General features: G+C 42.3%; 1 protein-coding gene across 3 annotated transcripts in view; it reads right to left on the reverse strand.

Annotated features, from left to right (window-relative positions):
* Positions 1-24,194, reverse strand: part of KLHL20 (kelch like family member 20) — a 26,532-nt gene continuing 2,338 nt past the window's right edge. For 2 of the 3 annotated variants that reach the window (XM_065071849.1, XM_065071850.1), the window contains exons 3-13: positions 15,811-16,384; positions 11,515-11,673; positions 10,289-10,383; positions 8,988-9,103; positions 8,438-8,621; positions 7,101-7,244; positions 6,774-6,907; positions 5,950-6,158; positions 3,820-3,926; positions 1,801-1,881; positions 1-1,715 (exon numbers count right to left, since the gene is read on the reverse strand). In XM_065071849.1, coding sequence (XP_064927921.1) covers positions 1,685-1,715; positions 1,801-1,881; positions 3,820-3,926; positions 5,950-6,158; positions 6,774-6,907; positions 7,101-7,244; positions 8,438-8,621; positions 8,988-9,103; positions 10,289-10,383; positions 11,515-11,673; positions 15,811-16,384 — 1,834 coding nt within the window. In that variant the 3' untranslated portion in view covers positions 1-1,684. Of the gene's footprint in view, positions 1,882-3,819; positions 3,927-5,949; positions 6,159-6,773; positions 6,908-7,100; positions 7,245-8,437; positions 8,622-8,987; positions 9,104-10,288; positions 10,384-11,514; positions 11,674-15,810; positions 16,385-24,194 lie in introns of all 3 variants that reach the window. The other variant, XM_065071851.1, reaches the window with a different exon arrangement.

Genomic DNA, 24,194 nt, shown 5'->3' on the forward strand with positions numbered 1-24,194 from the left:
AACAGCATAAAAGAAATTTATTAAGATAGCACTATTTATACAAGTTACTCATGCTAGAAAAAAGCATAAATGATACATGTAAACATCTGTTTACAGAATACTTGTTTTCCTTGTAAAGGTGCAAATGATCTTCATATGTAAACACAAGAATATCGATCTTCAGGGGAAAAGGGGCTTTAAAAAAAGTTTTAATGACCCATTTATTACTGTAGTGTAATTGTTACTATATCCAAGCACATTAAAATGCTGAGTTACATGAATCAAAGTGTGAAATCAATGAACTTAAGATGTCAGCACTGCCTTTTTCATCTCAAGAATTTGCAGTCCGCTTGCTCTTTTATAATCAGATTTAGTAAGGTCCAAAGTTGGATCAGGTGCAAAAAGTCATTCTAGATAGAAATTACAGTAAAAACATATTGAAACCTTTGAGTCTAGAGTTGTTCTTTCCTCTCCCCCTACCCCTGGGTGCCTCCAGAGTCACTGAAACATGACAGTTACTCACAGTGCCAAACAGTCCCTCCCCTCCAAACTCTTGAATCAGCCTTATACCTTTCCCTCCTCTACACACACAGAGGCAAAGTGCATAAAAAGATCACTAAAAGGGAAGGTACCATCTCGTCACAGTCAGCGTTTCACAAGAGGAATTCTAAAGACACAGACCAGAGGGCAGCTGAGGTGATGCTGGTCAAAGCTTTGTTGAGCAGGGGCTGACTGCGGGTCTGCCGATCAAGCAAGAACCTGAGGAGCTTTGATTTAGACTAGTCAGAATTAACAGACGATACCCACGTCCCCTCTTCAGACAAGAACTGATACCTAGCAGGCACCGTGAAAGAAAGGTTTTTTGAAGTAAGCAACAACTAGTTGTTTCTAGGTTGATACACGGGGGAAGGAAGAGATGGAAGCTGAACTTTTGTACCATACACTTGAATAATTTGAAATCCTTTTCACTCTCACCCTTTTTGGGGCACCTCACTGATTCAGTCGATAGATGAGAGTTCCAGTTCTACTTCTTGCCTCCAGCAAGACTGAAAAGATATTCAGGGCACCCAACCTGTACTCTGAGAGACCCTAAAACATACCACAAGGGTTGGAACCACAACAGCTGGCAGGACATACCGCTGCCCTACCCACCAACTTGTCAAAACTCACATCGCACATGCACATATACATATATATATAATACACATATATGTGCACACATACATACGTATATAAAAAGCTGGAATTATCGCTGTGAGCAATACAAAGAAAATACATGATACAAATTAAATGAAAAAATAAATATACTCTGCGCACAGAAAAGCTCCTGTGCAAAGGTGGCACCTTGCAGGTCAAGTACTTTTTAGAAGCTCCCCGTAAATAAGGCAAAAGCAATGTTTTCTGTATCTCTTTCCTCTTTCGCCACATCCACTGCTCACACAGCTGGAAGAAAAGCAGGAAACCCTCCTCCTTGCCAGACTCCCAGTATAGAACGTGGTCTCTACGTCAGCATTGTTTATGCTACAGTAATTTTTACAGTTTGGTTTATTCAAAAAATGTCAACTATTTAGAAAAAATACGGACATAAGCCACACTTCTACTTTTGTCCAGTGGTTCCCTGGGGTCTGACAACGTGGTCTCTCATTGGGCACACTCTCACAGAAGTCATTTTTATAATTCCATAGAAAGAGTCACCGGCAAAGAGTTACATTGGGTCTAGACCGTTCATACCGCAGCTGCAAAGAGGTCCAGTGTCAACAAGTCTCTTCAGTTTCTTTAGGAATGAGAACCAGGGGGGTCTCCCTCCCTCTTGATGCTTACCATATATGAGATTCACAGTGTGTCATTTTGATAACACCTACTCCTCCTCCCAGTCGCCGATAGTTCATCCCACCGTACAACCTGCAAATACAACGTTTCAGTGGTCAGGCTGGTCCAGCTCCTTCATGTATCTACTAGAGGGAAGACAGAACCAGCCCTTGTAAGCACAATTACCCCCTTGTTAACCTTTGGGTAGAGCGGACCGTGACGAGTTAGTTGGGTAGCAGTTGTTTTACATACTTCCAAGGCAAACAGCTGTACTTGCTCATGCATTTCTCTCCCCAAACAGAAACTGCTTCTTGTAAAGGTGCAAATGATCTTCATATGTTAACACAAGAATACCAACTTTTAGGGGAAATAGGGCTTTTAAAAAGTTTTAATCACCCATTTATTACTGTAGTGTAATTGTTACTATATCCACACAGTAGTTTTCTGCTACTTGACTTGCTTTCTCCCTGTCTGGTAACGTGTGAGATAGAGAACAACTTTGAGGGCTGTAGATGACCTTGGGTAACACAAGAGCAAGACCAGGTTTGCTACTTACAAATCAACTTGTTTCTTTCATATTTCTAATACTCTGAATTTGGATGATCCAACCTAGATGTAACACATCCCAAGCACCATCTGCTTCTCCAAAATACGTTACTTTAACAGTGCCTGCATTTCATATGGAAACCTAATCCTATAGACACCAGCATCCTACTCACTTGAGCTGCATATTCCCCCCTGTGCCACTGAAGTCTGCTGGCAAAAAACAGGAGAAGTTCTTCAGATGGCTCCTACCAATGCAATTTGTTAAACCCAAATTGTGTCAGAAGCATTTCTCAGGCTACAAAAATAAAAACATACTTCATAGAGCAAGAAGTACAGCAAACAAAAGAAAGAAGACCACAAATGATGGTCAGCTATGTTGAATTCAGTGGGAGAAAAAACACCTTCAAGCTAGTACCTTGAACAATCTCCTAATGAACAACCTCCTGGGTAAATGCTCCTAATTCTAGACATTATTGTTGCTGCCAGTGGAAGTAGTAGCCAGAACCATTCAGCTGTGGAATGTGAAACACGTATTACTCTCTACTCAACTGGTTTTCTCAGCAGTTCAAAAGGTATTCGCTATAGCTCAAACAAGGGGAAGTTCCTCCACTGCTTCTTGTGATGGCTTATCTCAGCAGGAAAGGGTTAATCTACTAGTAATACTAGGCTGGAAGAAATAAGGAGATTAGTTCATTTCTATTCCCCATCCCTGAAAGACTACAAAAGCAGGAAGAATAGAGACAGGAGCCTGACATTTTATACTACTAAGATTTGGGAATAAATATACAGGCAATTGCTTTCAAGTATAGTTATGACTAGAAAAAAAACTTGCAAAATAGCCTTTCTGCTCAGTGTACATTTTTTGATTCGCAACTTCCTATTATTTCACTCAGCCTGTAAATCAGATAAAATTCTTCTAATTGCTGTCTTGCCATTTTAAAGGGGAAGAACATTGTATGCCCAAAGTGTTCCGTTCCAGCTCCTCCAAAATTATCTCAAAATCAGAGCCTCAGCTTGAAAGCAAGAAATGTGTAGGCCAAACTCTGCATCATGACTGTGAGCTCCTTCTAAGGGCAAGCTTAGTTTTATGGGGAAGCAGAAGAGACCCAGCCCCAAATAAACAGAATGGTTATATCTCTCAATGTGGTCCATTTTTGCTGCATTCAAAAGTGGCACCTAAATTCAAACTAGGCTTTGGTATGACCTTTTGCTTGCTACCCAACAAACCTGCTAAATCACTTATATTCTCTGGGCCTCAATAACCTACCTATATACCGTTTTCCTACCTGTAAAAGATGCAATGAGACTTAATTCACTAAGTGCTGCTCTGATCTATTGGTATACTCAGATGGTAAAAACTATGCAAAACTTGCTCCCATTTTACTTAAAATTGAGTCAAAGGCTGGAATTTAAGCAGAAATCTGCAAGTGGCAGCAGCTACAGCTGGACATCCCTATTTGATTGTTTCACAAACTTAACACTTACCTCCATGTGTTAGCATCTGGATCAAACACCTCGATGGTCTTCAAGTACGTTGTACCATCAAAGCCTCCCACTGCCATCAGCTGCCCATTCACCACTGCGAGGCCAACCTGCAAAGCAACCATCACACATAGTAGCTATTTAGCTGGGATGTGCTGAAAAGAAAGGTTAAAATCAAAATATTAATAAAAGGATTTAATAACCATGATTGGTGAAAGGCAATCTGTAGTACAGGTCTTTTTTTGAGAAAAAAGGACAAAGAAATAGCTTAAAAATAACAATACATCAAAATATAGACTGTGAAATCAAAAGCAGAAGGTTCCCCTTAATACAATCTACAAGAATTAGAACCACTTGCATGGTAATAGATACATGAAAACCTAAGCCTTTGTCAGCCAAAATTTACTGTGTCCTGAATTGAAATTCTTGACAAAGTACGACACGCACACATCAGAATACCAACCAGCCTACAGCCTGGAACACTTGCTTAAACTAGAAACACATGTAAGCCCTTAGCCTGCTCCTCTTGGACTAGGGCTTGGACCATCTGTAAACACCTTGGCCTCCAGTCTTTCTATTTTGTCTTTCTGCTGAAGCACAAAACAAAAAACCCCTGAAATCTCCAACAGTTGTGTGGTTCAGGAAGATCACTGCCAGTGAAAAAAATAACAGAAAAAAAAAATGACAAGATCATAATGTAAAATAGTCCTTGTTTTGGCTTTGAGGAAGGTAGAAAGAACTCAGGATGGCTGCAGATACAGATGCATCTGTTTAGCAGTTTCTACAGAAAGCAAACATAGAAGCAGCTCAAAAAAGTCAATGCCTAATCAGTAACTAAAAAGGAGTGTTGGACAGCATACAATACACTTTGAGGACAGAAGAAAATATGTATTCTCTGCCTCCAAAACCAGTGGTTGCTCAAATTGATTCATGCTTGCCTCACCAGATATTGAAATACTAACATAGACAGAATTAATCCACTCTTTACAATATAATCCAGTATCCAATGATAAATATTCATAACATTTCATCTGTCCAAACACCACGACTACTTAAAACACTGTGTTGACCTTTTGTTCACATGTCTACAGGAAGCAGTTGATGACAACATGCTGTCACTCCCCATACTCACAGGATTCAGTGAAGAGAAGTGACATACTAAGTGAAAGCCTAGAAACCCTGTTCCCACACAGATCTCAAGGCAATTGAAAGAATTGGCTGGAAGTTTGTATCTAAACACATGCTTGCCCAGTTTCCCAGCTCTTTCTTCTGGGCAAGCAGGTATGTTCACATCCTAATTCATCCAAAGTGGGCTGCAGGATGAGAGTCAGGTACTGATTTTGATAGTGTTCTCTAACAGTACGTTGTCGGGGATTGGCTCAAGGAGCACGGACATGAGTCCACCAAGCAACTGTACGAGCAGAGCCCATTTTAGTTGACATAAGTAGGCCTTAGTTAGCTTGTCTGTTAGGCCGTGGGAAAGGGGGGAACGGAAAAGTACTAACTAAGGCAGGGTCAGGATATCCTTGAAGAGATAAGAGTCAGAAGAATGCGGGATGCGCATAGCTAGCTAAACCCAAGTAGGTGGAGTAAGTAAATGTAACCTTTTAGTGCTTAGCCTATTAGATAGAGACAAGTATGCATAATTATGGTATTTGGTATAAATGCACGCTATCTCGGGCAATAAAGTTGAAGTATGCTTTATCACTCATATTGAGTCGGCTGCATTTCTTCCTCCGTCCGCTCGGGTCTGGAACTCTGATGGGATTTCTCTCTGCAGTACGTCACAGCAGGTATGGCTACTTCAGCAAGTAAAAACCTGGAGAACTCCTCTGTTTCAGGCCTAAGCAGTTGAGTTCATATAAAGGACTAAAACTATTAAAAAACACCTTCAAACGACTCCCATTTCCCCATTCTCAGACACATTAAATAACTGTCTAGCACGTGACACAACCACTACTTCATTCTCTAGCCTTGCTAAAGAGCTTTGACTTTTTGCAAACCTCTGCCCTCACTGAAGAGAGGTGAAGGTACAGAGACAGCAAGAGAAAAACCCCACAAGACGACACTCCACCCTGTGCTCTCACCACGTGATTACGTGTAGGATATGCAAGCAGATCAAGGCAAACTCACTCCGCTCCGGCGGGATGTCATGGCCACGACAGGAGACCACTGGTTGGTTCGAGGGTTGTATCTCTCAGCGCTACTGAGCTCTGTCGTATCATCTCTGCCTCCCACAGCATATATCATGTCTTGGTACACCGCGCAGCCCAGGTGCTTCCTCCTCGTCCCCATGGGTGCAATCGTGTGCCAGCGGTTCTCCTGGGGGTTGTAGCGTTCCACTGCAGAGGAAACGACACATCTTTAGGCAACAGGGTGGGCAGGCAGTGGGGCTTAGCACTTTTGAACCTGCATCCAAAGTACTGCTCAATCTGTAAAGACACTGCCGTTTCCATACACCAAAAATATGATGAACCAGTTTCTCTCTCACACTAATGCTTTTCTTCTACAGAAGGCTTGCTGTTCTCTCTCAAGTCCTACAAAGTCAATCACATTCAGCATCTTCACTCAAGAGTGAGCTGGCAATGCTACAAACTGACCTGCATTACCGTCTTGCAGTAGTTTTACCTTTGGCACTTTTCTTCCTACAGCAGAAAAGGGCTACTGCAGGAAAAAAAAGATGCGCTTGCAACTGTTATGCAAATGATCAAAGTATTTTATTCAGGACACGCTGCCAAATGCAGCACCAAGAAAGAAAAAATAAACTACACGCAACCAGGTAATAGGGGCTCACAAGCCTAGAGAGTGAATTATTGTATGGTAAAAACCACATTCAAAGCAGAAAAAAAAAACACAGCAAACTGATGACTAATTCGTTCAACAGCCATCTAGGGACACTAAGGACAAACAGGACAATGACAAGTGCTGACTACAATGAGTGACAGCAAAGGACATACCAGTATTGAGAGGAGAAGTCCCATCAGAGCCTCCCACTGCATAAAGGAAGCCCCCTAGCACAGCCACTGCAACTCCCAAGCGCCTGGTGCTCATGGAAGCCACACGAGTCCATTTGTTTTCTTTGGGATCATATCTGGCAAAAGGACAAATACCAAAAGTTTAGTGAAGCGCTGACATCTTCAAAGAGGCAGGAAGACTGACCTCTCCAAATAAAAATCCCCATAAATGGTGCAGTACTTACCTCCTCTCCAGCTCACCTGCACCTTCTAAGAGACCCTCTTCTTCCTGTGCCCCACATTTTATTTATTTTTTTAATAAAAAAGTACCTTTCCACAATGTTGAGACATGAGACACCATCCTGGCCACCCACAGCATAGAGGTAGCCCCCAAGAACTGCTACTCCAACACTGGTCCTGCAGGTGCTTGTGGGGGCCACATCACTGCTCCACTGATTGGTTTTCGGATCATACCTAGAAAAACACACCAAACACCACAAATTACCTGTCTAGGTAGGCTTCAGATTCTCTCATGCTTGGGAGAAACTCCCAAGCAGCAAAACTCGCTGATCTTGAGCTTAAACAGCAACACAGCTACCTGTAAGTTGCATAAACCCCCAGAAGTGATATAACACATGCAACACATGTTATTCCAGGGATGTTTAAACTGCAGCTTGAGATGATTCAAACTGAAGATCAAAGGTTCGAGTTCATAAGAGAGCAGGTTACCAGGGACTGGCTGACATGTGGTGACTTGCACCAATGCAAAGAGCAGCAGCCAGAGTTACTCTGCTGGATGTTCTCTACAGGTCACACAAGAATTCAGACAGCGCAGGGACCTGCGCTTCCAGGTAAGAGACGAAGGAACCAGATGGACTTGGGAAACCAGAAACAGGGAAATATGGTGCATAGGAGAAAAAGTGGAGGACATGGGAGATGTAAGGCTAAGGTTATGATTTGGGAAGATGGGGCTACGCAAGGAGATATATGGGAAAAAGAGAAGGCTCAAAAAGGAAAGATATATTTGCATAGCTCATTGGATTTTTTACAGGGCTGAGATGTAGACTACTAAGAGTGCTCGAGTCATGTGGCTTTTAGGCCTGGGGATTGCCAGCTGCCAGAAACAGCAAACTTGGTAAAGCTTATTTGACTTAAGTTTTTCACGAATCTAAAACTGACCTATTTTCTTTCTTCTGTCTTAGTGCCAAGGTTCCTTAATTCTCTAGTTACCGCTTCACAATAAAATTCTATGGTCTTTCCCTCAACATCTAAGAAATGCTTAGTGTAACCTCACCCTCCTCAACGATGCTAAAAAAACAAACCAGCAACTACAAAGGTTAACCAGGATCATCACTCCTCCCCTCAATTATACCCAGACCCATTTCTTATATGTGTCTTCCTTATACCAAAGGCTATGTCTTGTCTCATTAAGCTGGGCATAACATGACACAAGCTTTTATGCATAAAGTCCTAGTTCAGCAGTAAACCAACACCAATTTTGAAGGGGTATGCAAGGAAAGAGGAAATGTAGATAACATGTAACATAAATTTCAGGTTTTCAGCAGAACAAGAACACAGGTGGCAAAATGAACGAATTTTTAAGAGGCAGCACCCCAGCTTAAAAATTCAGAGTTAATATTTTGCATGTTGGGCTTATGCAGACCTACCTTTCTACACTGTTAAGGTAAGAGGAACCATCGTGGCCCCCCACAGCGTAGAGGAGATCATCCAGAACACTGACTCCAACACCACAGCGTCTTTTGCTCATGGAAGCCACCATCCGCCACTCGTTGGTTTGAGGGTCGTAGCGCTCGACACTGGAGATTGCATCCCCGCTACACCAGCCCCCCACTGCAGGAACCAAACACAAGAAACAGCATCACAATAACGCACTGACCTCACGTACTGTTTGCACGCCTGGTACAAATAATCCCTCTGGACTTTGTCAGCCTTAATCCCACAGCCCCATCTCTGAGTTACTTATTCTGAGGATTATAATTAGAAGAGAGAATGTGATTTTCAAGAGGATTAACATAAATTTGGAAGTACTGTGGCATTCAGAGCAGCAAAGTAATCACACAAGTAAGAAAGTTAACTCAAATCTATAAGTATTAATGCACAGGTCACTTCAGAAATACGCTGTGAAGACTGGTCTTACAGGAACACTAAAAACCCAGCTTGAGTCTCCCGAGCTCAGCCAGCAGGAGCTATACATACCTGCAAATAGCACTTCTCCACAGCGGATGGGTTTGCGTGGTCTAGTTCTTGGCCCTTGCATCAGCGGCCGCTCTTGGGGCAACAGCAGATAGTTTTTAGCTTCATCCACTAGATCCCTGTGCGAGACAGGAAGATATTCATCCCCAAAGTTCACCAACAGTCTCAGAAGGTATAAATCAAAACCGATGGCAAGAGCAGTCAGCACTAGTCGTGTACTTCAGATATTCAAAAATCACTTAAGTGCATGAATAGCTCTAGTTAAAACGTGCACTGTCACCTAAATACTCATCAGTTGTTTACAAGCCACGTACACAGTGACAGCAGTAGACCAGTATCAATATTTGGCCAGAGTTAACAACAGATATTGCTTGCTATAAAGACCGATTAAAAAACATAGGACAAGATTTGTCAGGCTTACAGTGCAGAACAGACAAACCCAGCCTGCCTCACGCTAAAACTTATCAGTTGTTTTGCCTAGGAACGAAACAGGAGTTGAAAAGCACACAAATATGTAACACACACACACATGACCAATAGATGGAGATAGTACCCTTGTGATGAATATTTTCTCCATCAGCTCTGGCCAGCTCACACTGTCCATCCATTCATGACTTGCCACCTGGACTAATCCTAATATTCCAAACCCTTGAATAAAACAAAAAAGAAAAAAAAAGTCCTCCTTCCCTCTAGAAATGTGGAATTTCCCCAGTACAAATCCTTATTCAGGAATAGATCAGCTTAGCCTATCCCCTGAACATTTTACATCAAGCACAAGAAAAATTGCGTGCTTTGTAGATGATACAGAACACCATAGAACCAGAAAAGTGAGACTCATTGCCTAAGAGGAGGAAACTAGAGTTTCCCTGCACTAGCATTGTGGAAAATAGCAGAATCTAATCCCAGAGTCCAATTCGGTTATCATCAAAGTGCAGACTTTTACATAAAAATCTACTTTAAGTCCTAATGAGATCACGAATATCATGCAAGTGGAAAGTAGTAATGAAAGGTCATGACTAGAGAACCAAAAGGTTGAAATGCAAAATACACTGAAGGGTATTTTACCAACAGTCAAACTGCATGCTCGAAGTTTGCTATTTCACTGAAAACCTGAAAGAACAAAACACTTCAAGGGCACACTACTGACTATTATGCAAATAGAAAACCTCTTCTCCTCTTCTCCTCCCAGTTGCGAAAGAGGAAATTGAGATATCACCCATTTATCACTGACAACGCAGCACAGTTTGAGAGAACAGATGCAAACACAACGAAATGCAATCCTGTAAATCAGTGAGGAGATTTACCGGCATTCCTCATCGCTCTTAATAAGTGGGTCAGAACCCACTGTACCCACAAGAAACTTGGGACTCAGCAGCGGTAGACGGACATGCTGCAGGACCTAAAACACAAAACAGAACACAGATGGTAAACCACAAATACCCAGAGATGCAAGAGGCCAAATGGAAAACAATAGTGGCTAACGAATTGTAATAGAGTTAATAATTCCTCTGGCAAACATGCACAGTCATTTACACATTCAAAGCCTGGCATTTTAGTTAAATGCAGCTCATCTTACAGCACCTTTGCCTTTTCACTGTACCAATTTAGATATCCAGCAGAAAATCAGTCTTTGAAAGGGGACAATCCACTGGATCTATTAATAGCTGATAACAAGGTCACAGTTGAAAATCATTAGAAAATTACAGATGTCAATACATCTGCCTGATACACTACTTTAGTTCGAAGTTTTATCAACCATTTAGTGGTATTGTGCAGTAAATGAACAATAGCAAATAACATGCCTTTCACGATGGTTCAGAATTTAGAGGTATAGACAGAGAAGTGCAAAGAGGGAAATAGTCAAAAGAGCTCTAAGAGCTACCTCGAGAACAGCAGGTTTTTCTGGTTTGTTTATTAAAACAATTTTCAAAAGCTTTCCACTAAGTAAAGCTGCATTTAATGTCTATTTCCAAAGCAGAAACACTGAGGCAGGCAGACTCTCACCTCTTTTGATCAGAAAGCCTGAGACTTCAGAGGCTTTCCAGCTGACAGCTTTGTCAGAATGGGTACTTCTCTGCGAAATGGCTTGCCTTAGATGAAGCATCGTATTTCAACAAAACCATTCTGACAAGCTCCAGTATAAGATCGTGAGGGCTGATGCATAAATCAAACAGCAGAGCTTAACGATACACTGCAAACGAAGACAAGCTTTTTCTTACCCATTATTTTTTTTTATACAACATTCAAAGCAATGCAGGCAGGTTTGTCTGGACAGAATACCAGAGGGATCTAGTTTGGCAAGTCCTACCTGGAAGCAATTTAACAAAGCCCCTATTGAAGGCTCTAGCAACTGCACCTTCGAGCTGAGACGAAAGGAAAGCGCAAGCCACCTAACCAAGGTGGAAGTCAGAGAACTACTGTGGCTTTGCACGCGTTCAGAACAGTGACGCTGTTGTGGCACCACCGTATCAGCCCTCCTTACTTTTCCGCTGGATAAAGCGGTTTTGAATGTTTCTGAGCTCAAGATTACCTGCGGCAGCTGGGGTCTTCTCTCCTGAATGCTGTATTTCACCCAGGCCATCACCGCGTTGAACACCTGCTCTTCGCTGCGAACGTTTAACTCATCACTGGATATGATGTCTATGAGCTGGTTGGCAGGGAGCAGCATGAACTCCTCGCTCTCCATTACCTGGTTAAATGAAAAGAGAAAAGAAAATAAAGGAAATAAAGAGAGTGGCCGAAGCATCGGAGCCATTCGCCACTCCAGCCCTTCAGGAGATACAGCCCATTTGAATTCAGAGTCTAAAGGACTGATCTAATAAAGTGCCCAATACCCACCGGTTTCGACATCAACACACGTGAAGGGTTTGCTGCACAGAGCAGAATGCCGTCCCTAGCAACACAACAAAGACACTTTTACGTGGGTGTGCAAGTGAAAGGGTATTTCACACAAAGTTGTTTTGTGGGACACTTTTAAAGGATTAAACCACAGAACACACTGATCAGGTTTCAAAATTGAGGAAAAACAAAGCCCTTCTTTAAAATCACTCTCCTTGTCTGCCACGTCTAATATATAAAGCAGAAATAAAAATGTTGCATAGGTAATACAGACTGAAAAGCTGAATCTTGAAGAGAGAGGCTCTAATCTCAAGAAATCCAAAACAGCACAAAAATAAGAGTCCCAGAAACAAGTTACCAGAGGCCTTGTAGAGGACATAGGAAGTCTTCCTTAATGCCAAATTGTGGCAGAACAGGCAATATTTCAGGAGAGGTAGATGGACTCATTTGATCCTGCCTCTTGTTTGCCCTAAATATATATACATAGAGTATGCACAAGCCCAGTTGCACTTAAGAGGGAATCAGAGCCTCCCCAAGGCACCAAGGACTGATGTCTCATTAAATTCAAGCCACTGACAATGTGCAAATACGTTAATTCCTTTGGTTCCCCACAACAGGGTCTGAATTTCTCGGGAGGCTTTAGCTGCCGCTGAAGGATGGTTCGCACCACATGTGTCAGCCTGCGACTGCCCAGAGAGGTTCCAGACCTCACACACAACCACGTCTTCTGCAGCGATACCGGGCGGATGGGAAAGACGCAAGAATAGAAATAAATACAACTGCAAAAATGGTTTGATTGATATTTGTTGGCTCAGCTTCCCTATGAGCATTCCCAGTCCGCAGCCAGTAATCTTCGAGAGGTTCAGTGACAGAAAATAACTGAATATGGCCTTGTCCTTATCATCTGCAACCGCATTAGAATTCCAGGACTTATTTTAAGATTTGCAGCATAAACAAAATACATTATTTGACACAATCATCTCAACAGCAGTTGGCTGTGCAGTCCTTTTACCTAAAGAAACTAATTAAGAGCACTGAATGAATATAAAGAAATAGCAAAGTAGTGACAACAGCAAATATAGTTAAAAGGAACAGGAGAGACAGTGAGATTGGTTACCAGACTTTGGTCTAGGTTGCCTACACATCTCTTCAAGCCTTAGAAAAAGAATGGGGTTGGCCATTAAAGATCTTTATCAGCATTCTTCCATAGTCTCCCTCTGTTATACAAGGTCTAGCTTATGTCTAAACTTTACCCTGAAAGTTTTAAGTGCAGCCTCAGACTCTGAAAACAGAGGTGCTGGAAACTGAGGAGTTGAGGATGGTCACCTAGACTCCCCCTTCCACCCACAGAAAACCCAGTTGCATCGATGGCCTCGTAAAACTCAAAGTACTGGAAGCACTCCAGCAAACCAGGTTATTACTACTGTGCAACTTCTTAGTTTACATAGTAAAACAAATAATTATTTGAAATGCTTTGGCTTATTTTGGCTTAATTATCATGACACTAATAATTATCTGACTAATATTAATGGTCTACTTGACTGACTTGCTTACTCAACAAGAATTGGATGGGCTCCATTTCCTCTGCAGTTTTCAAGTGCATTACTGTTTTTACAAACAGATAGCATAAATGTCAGAGTATACAATATGGAGCGCAATTTCTGTCTGTTGATTGAAAGTACAAGTTGTTCAACCTTAAGTATATTTTTTTTTCCCTTCACACAGATGTCAGAGACCAAACAAAAAAATATGGAGGACGTTCCAGTACAGCAGAGTTGTTAATAGAAACATTTCACATTACATGCACAAGATTCACTGGGGGTTTTAGGCAACAAATTGAATTGAGGGGAACAGAAAACTTGGAAAAACATTTTACCAAGAAGTTAATGATGTCATGCAGCAATACGCATAAAAATTAATAGAACTAGAGGTTAGCACAGCAGAGGACATGAAGCAATTCAGACTGCATTCAAAGTAACTGCACGGTTTGGCTCAGTGCCTGGTGCTTAATATTTCACATTGCCACTCAGGAAATTCCCACCTCGCGTTTCTTTTTGCCAGCTTGGAGGAACAATGACCATACGGTCTCTGCCGAGAAAGTCACATCTTTTATCAGTTCTCAGCCTCCACTGTGGAGGATGATGAAGCAGCCAAGTCACTGGCTTCCATCAGGGATTACCAATCCACTTCCCAGACAGAAAACAACAGCAGAACAGAATACAAACCCAACAAGCAGCACCATTAAAACTGTTTGCAGAGAAACAGTGGAAGCAAAATGAATGATCATTAACGATGAAGAGCTGCAAAACTCCCACGGAACTGAAAGGGACACCAAAACCTGTCCAGGCCAAATAGTGCTCTCATCTAAGCAACTGTTTTCCAGAGGCCATGATTCAGTTAAGCCAACTATAATTTGCAGCATCTTTGAGGAGGAGGGTGTTTTCTCAAGTCCAAAATTTTTGCCTTTGTGAGCTTTCCCAGGGATAAGGAAGAAAGCAAGCTGTCCTCAAGGCACTGCAAAAGAACTTCACAGAAGGCAGCTCTTAACAGCCAGCTGCGTGTATTAATGTGGAAACAACTTAAAATTGTTACGCTGTTAAAAAGTTATTTAGAGGCTTGTAAGCATGTCCTACTTATGTAATAATGAGGAGAGCACAGATTTAACCATTAAAATGACCAAGCATTGAAAACAACCAACCATCTGGTTACCATCCTGCTCCCCAAAATCCTATTTTATAGTCTTTATGGTTAGGAAAGATGTATTTAACTGCAACTTTTAGAGTAAACTGATGTCACATATCTATAGTTAGATACCAAATATTGTCTCTAATGTGTCTAACAGTCAAGTTCAATTGTGCTTGCTTCTGCTCATAATTTTCTTAAGTACTACCTGACTGAAATTAATACAATTCCAAACTGCTTCCTGCAGGGAAAAAACGTTGGCAAGCTGCAATCAATCACAGCACTTCCACACTGCCGCTTCTCCGGGGAAACTAAATTAGCACCAGGACTCGATAACTAGTTATTCCCTCTGTGAAAGGATCTACCTGTGAAGTGGGTGGAAAGAAGAGATGTCTCCACAGCAGGCTACCCATTCCAAGGGACAGAAAAATGCCGTTTTTGGTAAAGGCAAGAGATTATCAGGGGAAGAGGCTTTCATGCTGAGCACACTCCTAGCATAGCTGCTTACAAAACATGCACAAATGCTTGCCCCTCCAACCATAGCTCTGGAAAAACACCATTGAATGTTGAGCTCTTTTCTGCATCTGAGTTGTAATAGTTAAGTAAAGACCCACTCTTCTCATATTGTTCACAGAATCCTAAATTATTATGCTGATCCTTCCCTGAACAATTTTTTCCCTAAATAATCAGCTAGGCAAAATTAACAAAGGAAGAGAGTCTTGAGTTTATAAAGGTCAGCTACAAAATTACACTTTTGAATTACTTTCAAACAACTTCTGCTGAATAACGGATGCAAAATCCTAGTTCTGCTACAGCAAGGGAATTGAAGACTCCACTGAGGCAGCTGTATGCTCCCCCATATGCCCACTTTCCCAATCCCTAAACTCAACATCAATTTTTTTGGTTCTATTAATGTATTGTCCTCACTTTAACACATATTTCCCCTCCAACCATGTAGAATTTCTGAAAGTGCACTGGAATGTCACACCATGTCAGATACAACACCAAACTCCAACTATACCTGCAACCCTGCCTTCCACATAGCATTTGTGATACAACTCTAAGAGAGGAAATTCTGTGGATCATATACAGCTGTGGATGTATATGCTGTGGGTCATATACAAATCACAAACACGACACAGTCCTGCAAGTACCTCTTCCCTCCTTCTTCCAGAACTAACGTCTGGCACTCACGGCTATTAGGGCACACAGCAGGATTTGGAAAGAAGCACAAAACAAGAGCTGCCCGGGCTCTCACAGGACACCACATGTTTTACACCACAACTCCAGCACACCAGCTTCTTACCTCCTGGAAGTTGTGCTGTGTGAACTTGTCAGCGATCCTCAGCAGCTCCCGGCACGAGTGAGTGTCAGCAAAAGCTCGGATGCCCAGGCAATTGGAAGGGTCCAACTGTCTCTTAAGGAACTCGCAGCAGGCCTCCTGGATCTCGGCCAGCTGGAGAAGGCAAGCAGCTGGCAACAAGGTCTGGACATTCCCCTCTTCCACGGTGATCTGAGATGTGTACGCAAAGTCAATCAGCAGCTCCATGGCCCTTTCGTCGATGTCTCTGATGACAACTTCTGTCTGCCGGCTCTCTGCCAGCTCCCCGGTGAACATGGCTCGGAAGTAAGGGCTGCAGGCCGACAGAATCACCCTGTGGGCATAGATCTTCTTCGCGCCGACTACTAGGACCACATCGCATAACTCCCGGTGCTTCCGGAGAAGATTGATGACTTCTAAAGTCTGTCGAGGGTGCTTGTCGGAGATGTAGGGCATGCGAGCAGGCTGTGGCACGCCTTCTGGCAGTTTGTTGGGATCTCCAAGTGTGCAACGGCTGGTCACGTCCATTCCGGTCTCTCCTGGTCGAGTGCTGGTACACCTGCAGTGGAGGAAGCCATAAGACAGGACCATTGTCAACTAATCTACCACCAACTGTCAGCCAAAGCTCTACGGCTCGCACTGATTAACGAGCACAAAAACCAGCAGTGTCCGTAGCTTTGTGCTGGAACGTGGAGACAAGCACGTGATCCCATGAGAGTGGAATCCGTCTCAAATCAAAGTGCACCTAGGAGTAAACAAATGCCAGTTTGCAACAGGCTTATATTTATACCTATTTTTATATGCTTTCCATGACACAGCCCTGTAATATCCAACTACACATACATATTTAACCGAACCTCATAATAGCCTTGTGCAGTAGAGAAGCATTATGTCCATTTCATAGAGAATGACTCAAAGCAGATTAGCTGACCTGCCCATTGTCACTTGAGTTTTCTTTGACAGAACTGGAGAGGGATTCCCACTGCAAAGAATCCCCCCTGCATGATTTAACCAAACTCCTCTGTTCTTCTACCTACATTTTTGATAGGGTCGCTCATCACTGTGATATCTGAACATACTAAACTGTCACAGCCCATCATAGTAACTTAAAATGGCCTGCAGCCTACCACAATTATCTTTCAGGTTCACAGAATATCCATTCAATCATCATGTCTTCAGATATTTTTGAATTATAGAAGCTTCTGACTTAACCCCCCTTCCCCAACACACTTCAACAGAGGTTAATCTTCCCCAAGAATGACAGACTAAGAACTGCAGAAGGCAATTGGGAATATCAGAACAATCAGGAAAAAGTCAAAACAAAGTATCTGCAACTATCAGCCTACCAAAAAAGGAAGAACATAAAGTCAAAATGGTAACTTTAGAGATGAGGAACCACTTAAGAATATATAAACCAAGTTTCTGGCACAGAGTAGGAAAAACATTCTCCCCTCCCAGCTCCACATGGAATGTTCTAGCTACCCGATATCCTTCTTTACAAAAGTTCAGGTACCTTTTCTTTGTCCCTCACATCCCTGAGCAGATGTCAGCTCTACCACAGTTTAAGTGCAATATCCGTCTGCACAGCAGCACAACAATGCTGACAGATTACATTTTGCACCATATATACTATCTGGAGAGAAGAGGAATGAAGTATTGCCCCAAGCCCTTCTGCAGCTCTGCTGGGATGAACCAGGATGACACAGCTCATACTTCACTTTGCAGATACATCTGCCTACAGCCCAGGTTTTACCACCATGTTATGACAGAAATCTGTGCTAAACAATAAGAACTAAATCCAACTCTGTTTTCAGCAATCAAACTTAATAAGCAGATCAGTGCACACATAACTGAGATGCCGTTTTGCATGTTTGCAGCATATTTGAAGTTCTGCCACATATCATATGAACAATTATTAAAAAGACCCATCAGCAGCAGTGACACATCAATTACTACAAATATAAAGAAAATATAGGAAACTATTGCCTATTCCCACTTCAAAGGAAAGCCATCATTTACACCAATTAAAGCATATTGAGCAAAATATCAGAATACTGATGGTTATGAATTAATCCAGCAAGTGCACTTGCCATTGGAGATGTACTGGAAGACCCAATACATCTTATTCATTACAAGCTTCACTGGTGCACTGGCATTTATGAACTGTCACCACCTCACTTTGTTCACACTAAGAGTTAAAAAGAAATCTACGTTTGCTTTGCCATTGCTCAATGTACTTTGCAGCATGCTTGACGGAATTAGAAAAATAACTCACATCTTTTCCTCTCATTATTATGTCAAATGCACTTTCTAACCACAGGGAAACCAGACTCTTTGCAGCAGCTCAAATTATTCACCTGCATCTTCGCCTGTTTTCCCATTCCCCACACACCCTCTCCTTGATCACCACATTCCGATGTTCCAGACCATTACCTCTTCCTCCTATCTTAGTTGCACAGATCCAGCTGGGTCTCCCCTCTGGGTTTTGCTACTTCTTCAAGTTCAGCCTCTGCACCTTAAATGCCTCATTTTTTTAATCCCCACTCCATCTTTTTTATATCCATGACCATTCTCCTCCTCTGACACCTCTGACAAATCCTTCTGCTGTTACACTGCCTCTCGCTCGCCTCCACCCACTCTTGTCCCTCACAACCCAAATTCACCTGGTGGGGTTTAACAACCATTTCCAAAGCTCCTCATGAATAACGCAGCTAAACTCTGCCTCACAGCAGCAGACGCAAACTAAGTTTAATGGTACCCCCACAAAAACCCCAAGAAACCTTGGCTAAAAATCAGTTTACCTAATTGGCTTACTTAGCAGCTAAGGCCAGAGGGTAACTAATTTAATCCCTCTACAAAGAGATGGAGAAAGGTGGTGACAAAACCCCCCTGTAGAGTCCAGCTCTTGCTAAGCAATCCAAATGGATTTTATTGTGCATTAGGGGTTTCAAGCAATGTCAAACCAATTTTGGGCAGAAAAAAGAAAAAATAAGAGCCCTATTAAGACAAATGCTACTGTAATAATTTGGGGCATTTTGTCTTGACCAGGCTGTCAGTCAAATCATCTAAGCACAGAACAAGCATTTTTCAAGTAAAAGCCTGTTTCACATAACTAGAGATTACAAGAGGTGGTCTATGTCTACCACAGCATCTCCTTTTGGAAAGCAGAACCCCTTTGTTATGCCTGTAGGCTTTCCTCAGAGACAACTCACACTAGAAACAGCCCTAAAGCAGATCTCAAAGAGCTTTTTCGACTGGAAGTGGTTCTAATTGCAAAAAGATTAGATTAAATTAAGGCTATGCTGTCACAAGGAACATAGCGTCCCATGTCATTCCCACCACCCAAGACTTCGCTGACACACAGCAATGGGGTGGACCAGCTCCTGCCACATGATTAGCGGCCAGATTTAGGCAACAGTCCTAGTCCTTCCTGGCCAGAACAGGATTCTTCTGCCCAAATGAGACTCTGCTGAACACATCTTTAAATTAAGGAAGGAGTCTGGTTAGTGAGACCTGGAGGCATTCCTGCATTGTTCCCATCAGCGTCCATCTGAGTATCTGCATTGTATCCAACCTCCTTCCTCCAGGAGAGAAAGTGCTGTTTAATGATTAAAGAACATTGAATGGATGGGAAAAAGAGTAATAATCAAATTAGCACTCCTGATTCATCCATAACTTATCTCTGGGTGAGGCAGAAGCTAGTGATCAATGGGCTTGGGAATTTCCATACTGGATCAAACCAGATGCTTGATGTTAAGCACCGTGGGTTGCTGCTATACACAGGCACAGAAGTGTGAATTAAAAGGACACCGTCTGATGGCATGTGTCTCCATGAGGATAATAATTTAACCGCATTATGTGTGCATTATGCATATATATGCATAGAGAATGAAATGATGAGTCAGTAGCTTAGAGGTGTGAAAGACAGAAGGCAGCACTTGATTCTCACATGGCAGGCTGGCTGCCACCCCCCGACACAGCCAAAGCCAAGAGCTGCTCCTGAATACTCAGAGTGATTAAGAAAGGTTGAGGACTGGAAAAGAAATGTGTCTGCAAGGATAAAAGATTCACACTCAGCTATGCAGATATTCTGGGATTAGCTTCCATCAAAATGCAGGGCTGGGGAAATCAGCAAATACAACGGGATTAAGAAAGGGCTGACAAAGGATCAGTTTTTGTAGCACGCTGCTGAAATGCACAAACGGGAACACTGGCAGTCTGCAACACTGGCAGCTCAATAAATTGGCTGCTCTGCCTCCATTTTATTCAGCTATGCCAGTTCCCAAAAGTTTATTCATTAACACAGGCATCTATGGGACATCCATCCTTACAGAAAACCAAACCAAACCTAATAATACATATCTAAGAAAAATACTCTCATACTGTCATAGAATTCCTTACCTTTCAAGTCAGAGTGGCCTGCATTTTTTTTTTTTGTTGAAGATAATTTATGTTTTAGCATGAGACTACATGCAAGCTTTACCACAGTTCAGCAGAAAACAGGCTGACTTAAGCCCTATGAAACCAAAGTCTCAGGCTTAAAATACTGACTGAAATCCAAAAACACACACTGCTCTACTGAATTTCAGTAGCAATGGATTTTAGTAGCAAATGAAGATAAACCAAACCTGTAGCAATTGCTGTCAACATGTCATTTGAATTTAATGCATACACAAAGAAAATATTTCCTATACTCATTATAGAACTGCTAGAACAATGACCTTTTACTTGGCTCAGCAGAGGGCAATACCTTCAGCAACAGAAGCGACCACCACAACACTGCCGACCAAGTAAATTATTAAAATGCTTTATTGCAGCAATCAATACTCTAGGAACTAGTTAGCTAAAAGTCTGATTATTAGTAAAAATACCACCAACTCCTTTCCTTACCTAGATAGCAAGGTTTAGCTATGCATTCTCAAGGAGACTGAGTTATGCAAACAAGCAGATAAACCTGACTGCAGTATTATTTTACATTACTCAAAACAAGAACAGCAAGGATCTGCTGTATATGTCCCGATTTATACTGTTTAGTTTGATTTTCACTGACCAAGCCCAGAAAACTCAGTTTCAGAAAGAATGAGGCTGTCCACATGCAGAACAATGAGGTCATGATGGGTCTCCCAAACCCTTCCTAAGCCTTTTGCAGTTTGTCTTGGGCAAGAGCTCTGTGCAAACAACTGGTTACCTTCCTGAGGGTGCGTGAGAGCCCAAGCACAGCACCCAGGGTCCAGCTGCCCGTGCTCCAGCCAGCTCCGATACCGTACCGCTGTAACTGGGGACCAGGCTGCCACCAAACAGCTGGGTGAGAAGAAACCAGGGGAGCCTCCCTGCTTTTCTTAGGAGCTGCTCAAGCCCTCATGCCTGGCCCATATGATATGTACCTGCCCACAGACTGCACTGACACCGACCTGCTTCCCGGTTTAACCTCAGCCCTTCCTCATCACCACAGGCTTGCGTGACGAGCACAGGACTCTTGGCTGACCCTGCTCATCAGCTCTGCTCTCCTTGCTCAACCACTGGAGAGGTCCCTTCTGCCTTGCTTCTACCTTCAGCTAAACCATGTTCTCTTACTGTTGCCTGACAGCAAGAAATGGACAGCAGGATGACCATGAGCCAGCACTGTGCCCTTGTGGCCAGGAAGGCCAGTGGTACTTGGGGTGGATTAGAAGGGGGGTAGTTAGTAGGTCGAGAGAGGTTCTCCTTCCTCTCTACTCTGCCCTGGTGAGACCACATCTGGAATATGGTGTCCAGTTTTGGGCCCCTCAGTTCCAGAAGGACAGGGAACTGCTGGAGAGAGTCCAGCGCAGGGTAACAAAGATGATGAAGGGAGTGGAGCATCTCCTGTGTGAGGAAAGGATGAGGGAGCTGGGGCTCTTTAGTTTGGAGGAGACTGAGGGGTGACCTCATTATTGTTTACAAATATATAAAGGGTGAGTGTCACGAGGATGGAGCCAGGCTCTTCTCAGTGACAACCAATGGCAGGACAAGGGGTAATGGGCTCAAACTGGAACACACGAGGTTCCACTTAAATTTGAGAAGAAACTTCTCAGTGAGGGTGCCAGAGCACTGGAACAGGCTGTCCAGGGGGGTTGTGGAGTCTCCGTCTCTGGAGACATTCAAAACCCGCCAGGACACCTTCCTGTGCAACCTCATCTGGGTGTTCCTGCTCTGGGAGGGGGATTGGACTGGATGAGCTTTCGAGGTCCCTTCCAAGCCCTGACATTCTGTGATTCTGCGAAATAACAGCCTGCCCCAACTACCACTTCATTTCTAATGCAAGATGAATCCTCTTTGAACATCAACACATTTTCTCTACTATCATGTTGACAGGAATAGCTGCAATGCCTTCCCTGTTCCAATTGTACTTCCCATCCTCTGAGTGCCGTTCACATTTGATACCAACTCACTATGTTTACTGAAACAGTACTGACCAATTCTAACTCCCTTCTTCTCACAGTATCTATCAGGACTCTCACATGTGGTATTAAATGGCTGCAGAGCCCAGAGTAAAAAGATAAAAGCAAGTGCTCCACCATCTGCTTAGCTGGACTTCACAGGAAGATCTGTGAGCCTTAAATTCAATCAGGAACCTTTTATCATTTTCTGCTAAGATACACAGTAGAATAACAGATATTTTAACAATCCACACAGAGGCCCTTAAAACATGCAAGCATATTCAAGAACCGACAGCTCTTGACTGTGCTTGTCAGGTTAGACTGCAGCAGTACAATACATTGAGGCAGAGATCAACTGAAAGGTTAACTCAAAAGTAAAGCCATGTAAATATGTCAAACTTGTTATCCATGCTCTACCCTGGCTTGCCAGAGAGGGAGGGAATACAAAATATACTGAAAGATCTGGTCTGCATCCATTATGCAAATAAAATTAAAAACCAAAAAAAGCCTGAAGTGTCAGGATCAGCACTATAATAAACCTCTAATTCTTCAGCCCTGTGCTGTTGCCAACCACTATAACGACTCAGTCTGGGCAGCAGACAGAACTTCCATGATAGCAAATCCAAGGCAACAAATTCACATAGAAACCTCAGCACTTCAATCCTCTTCCCTCAATGCAATATGTTGAAAACGGCAAACAAAAATCAATTTAGAACCTCAATTTTCCTATTAGGTACACAAAAAAAATAGAGAGAAAATAAGAACACAAGCCAAGTTACATCGTACACCATTTTGGAAAAACATTTTGATAAATGGAGGACAATATAAGAACCTGAAAAGCTGTGGTTTTACATTGGTTAAGATTTAAATAGTCTTCATTGTGGAAGACTAAGACAGAAGAGAGCTCGTCTGCTACTTGATCCATCTCAGAGAAAAAAAGAATTCACCGTAAAAGTCACACACAGTTCCTCATTGTCTAAACCACATCTCTTATCTTAGCAAAAATATCAAACAACACACAGCCCCAGTGATGTCCAAACCATGTCCTAAAGTTCACTCATTAGCTTAACTGAAGCAGCACCACAGTCTCTTTTTGCTGCACTTGAGGGGTTAATTTAATTAAACACCACAGTGTCACTCTTCTACGGTTTAAATGACTATTTCTTACCTCCTTACACAGAGCCCAGCCTACTGGTTTCTGCAAATGCTGTAGCTAGAAATGCTTTACATGTTCATCTCTGGTTAAAATTCCTTGCCTTCTCTTAGGCGACTGTTTACAGAATTATCCATAATAAAGTTTCCCTACGTTCAACTTCCTAAAGAGCACAGACAGAACAAGCAATTTGCATGAGTTCTCTTCACTTCCTTTGGAGGTGTAGAACTTCAAGAAACTTCACTTCCACACAGGCTGTATCACATACAGAAATGTATCTGCTGTTGGGTTTTGCCATGGGATTGCCATCAGATAAAGAAAAGCAACTAGAACTAGCAGACAATCCTGTTTGCCAGCCTGCCATCATGCTGATTCACTGTGACCATTTTTTCTCTATATAACAGATAACGTTTCTGACATAACCACGGCAAAAACCCTCCTGAATTAAACTTCAGCTGCATCTTCAGCTCATTAGAACTGAGGCAGCTGGCATCCATAATTAGAAAAGAAAAATCTCCTTTTCACCCAAGACCTCACTCAATCAAAGGGACTAAACTCCTTTAGTTAAGGAAAAAATAATGGCCTTTAAAAATCAAGTTTAAATTTATTTCCAGGCAGTTTACTTCACACAATTTGAATACCTAAGTAATTAAATACTGAATTTTAAATATTATAATAAATGGGGGAAGTAGGGAGGGTGTATGGACAATTACGATAACCTGTGTGTCTATTCCTCCTAACAGCATATTCATTTAAAGACTTTTGGCCTTGTAAATATTTAATATAAATACATTTAAATAAGGACTAAAGATAAATGC

This window comes from Columba livia, chromosome 8, assembly GCF_036013475.1.
Source record: "Columba livia isolate bColLiv1 breed racing homer chromosome 8, bColLiv1.pat.W.v2, whole genome shotgun sequence".
Lineage (NCBI taxonomy): Eukaryota > Metazoa > Chordata > Aves > Columbiformes > Columbidae > Columba > Columba livia.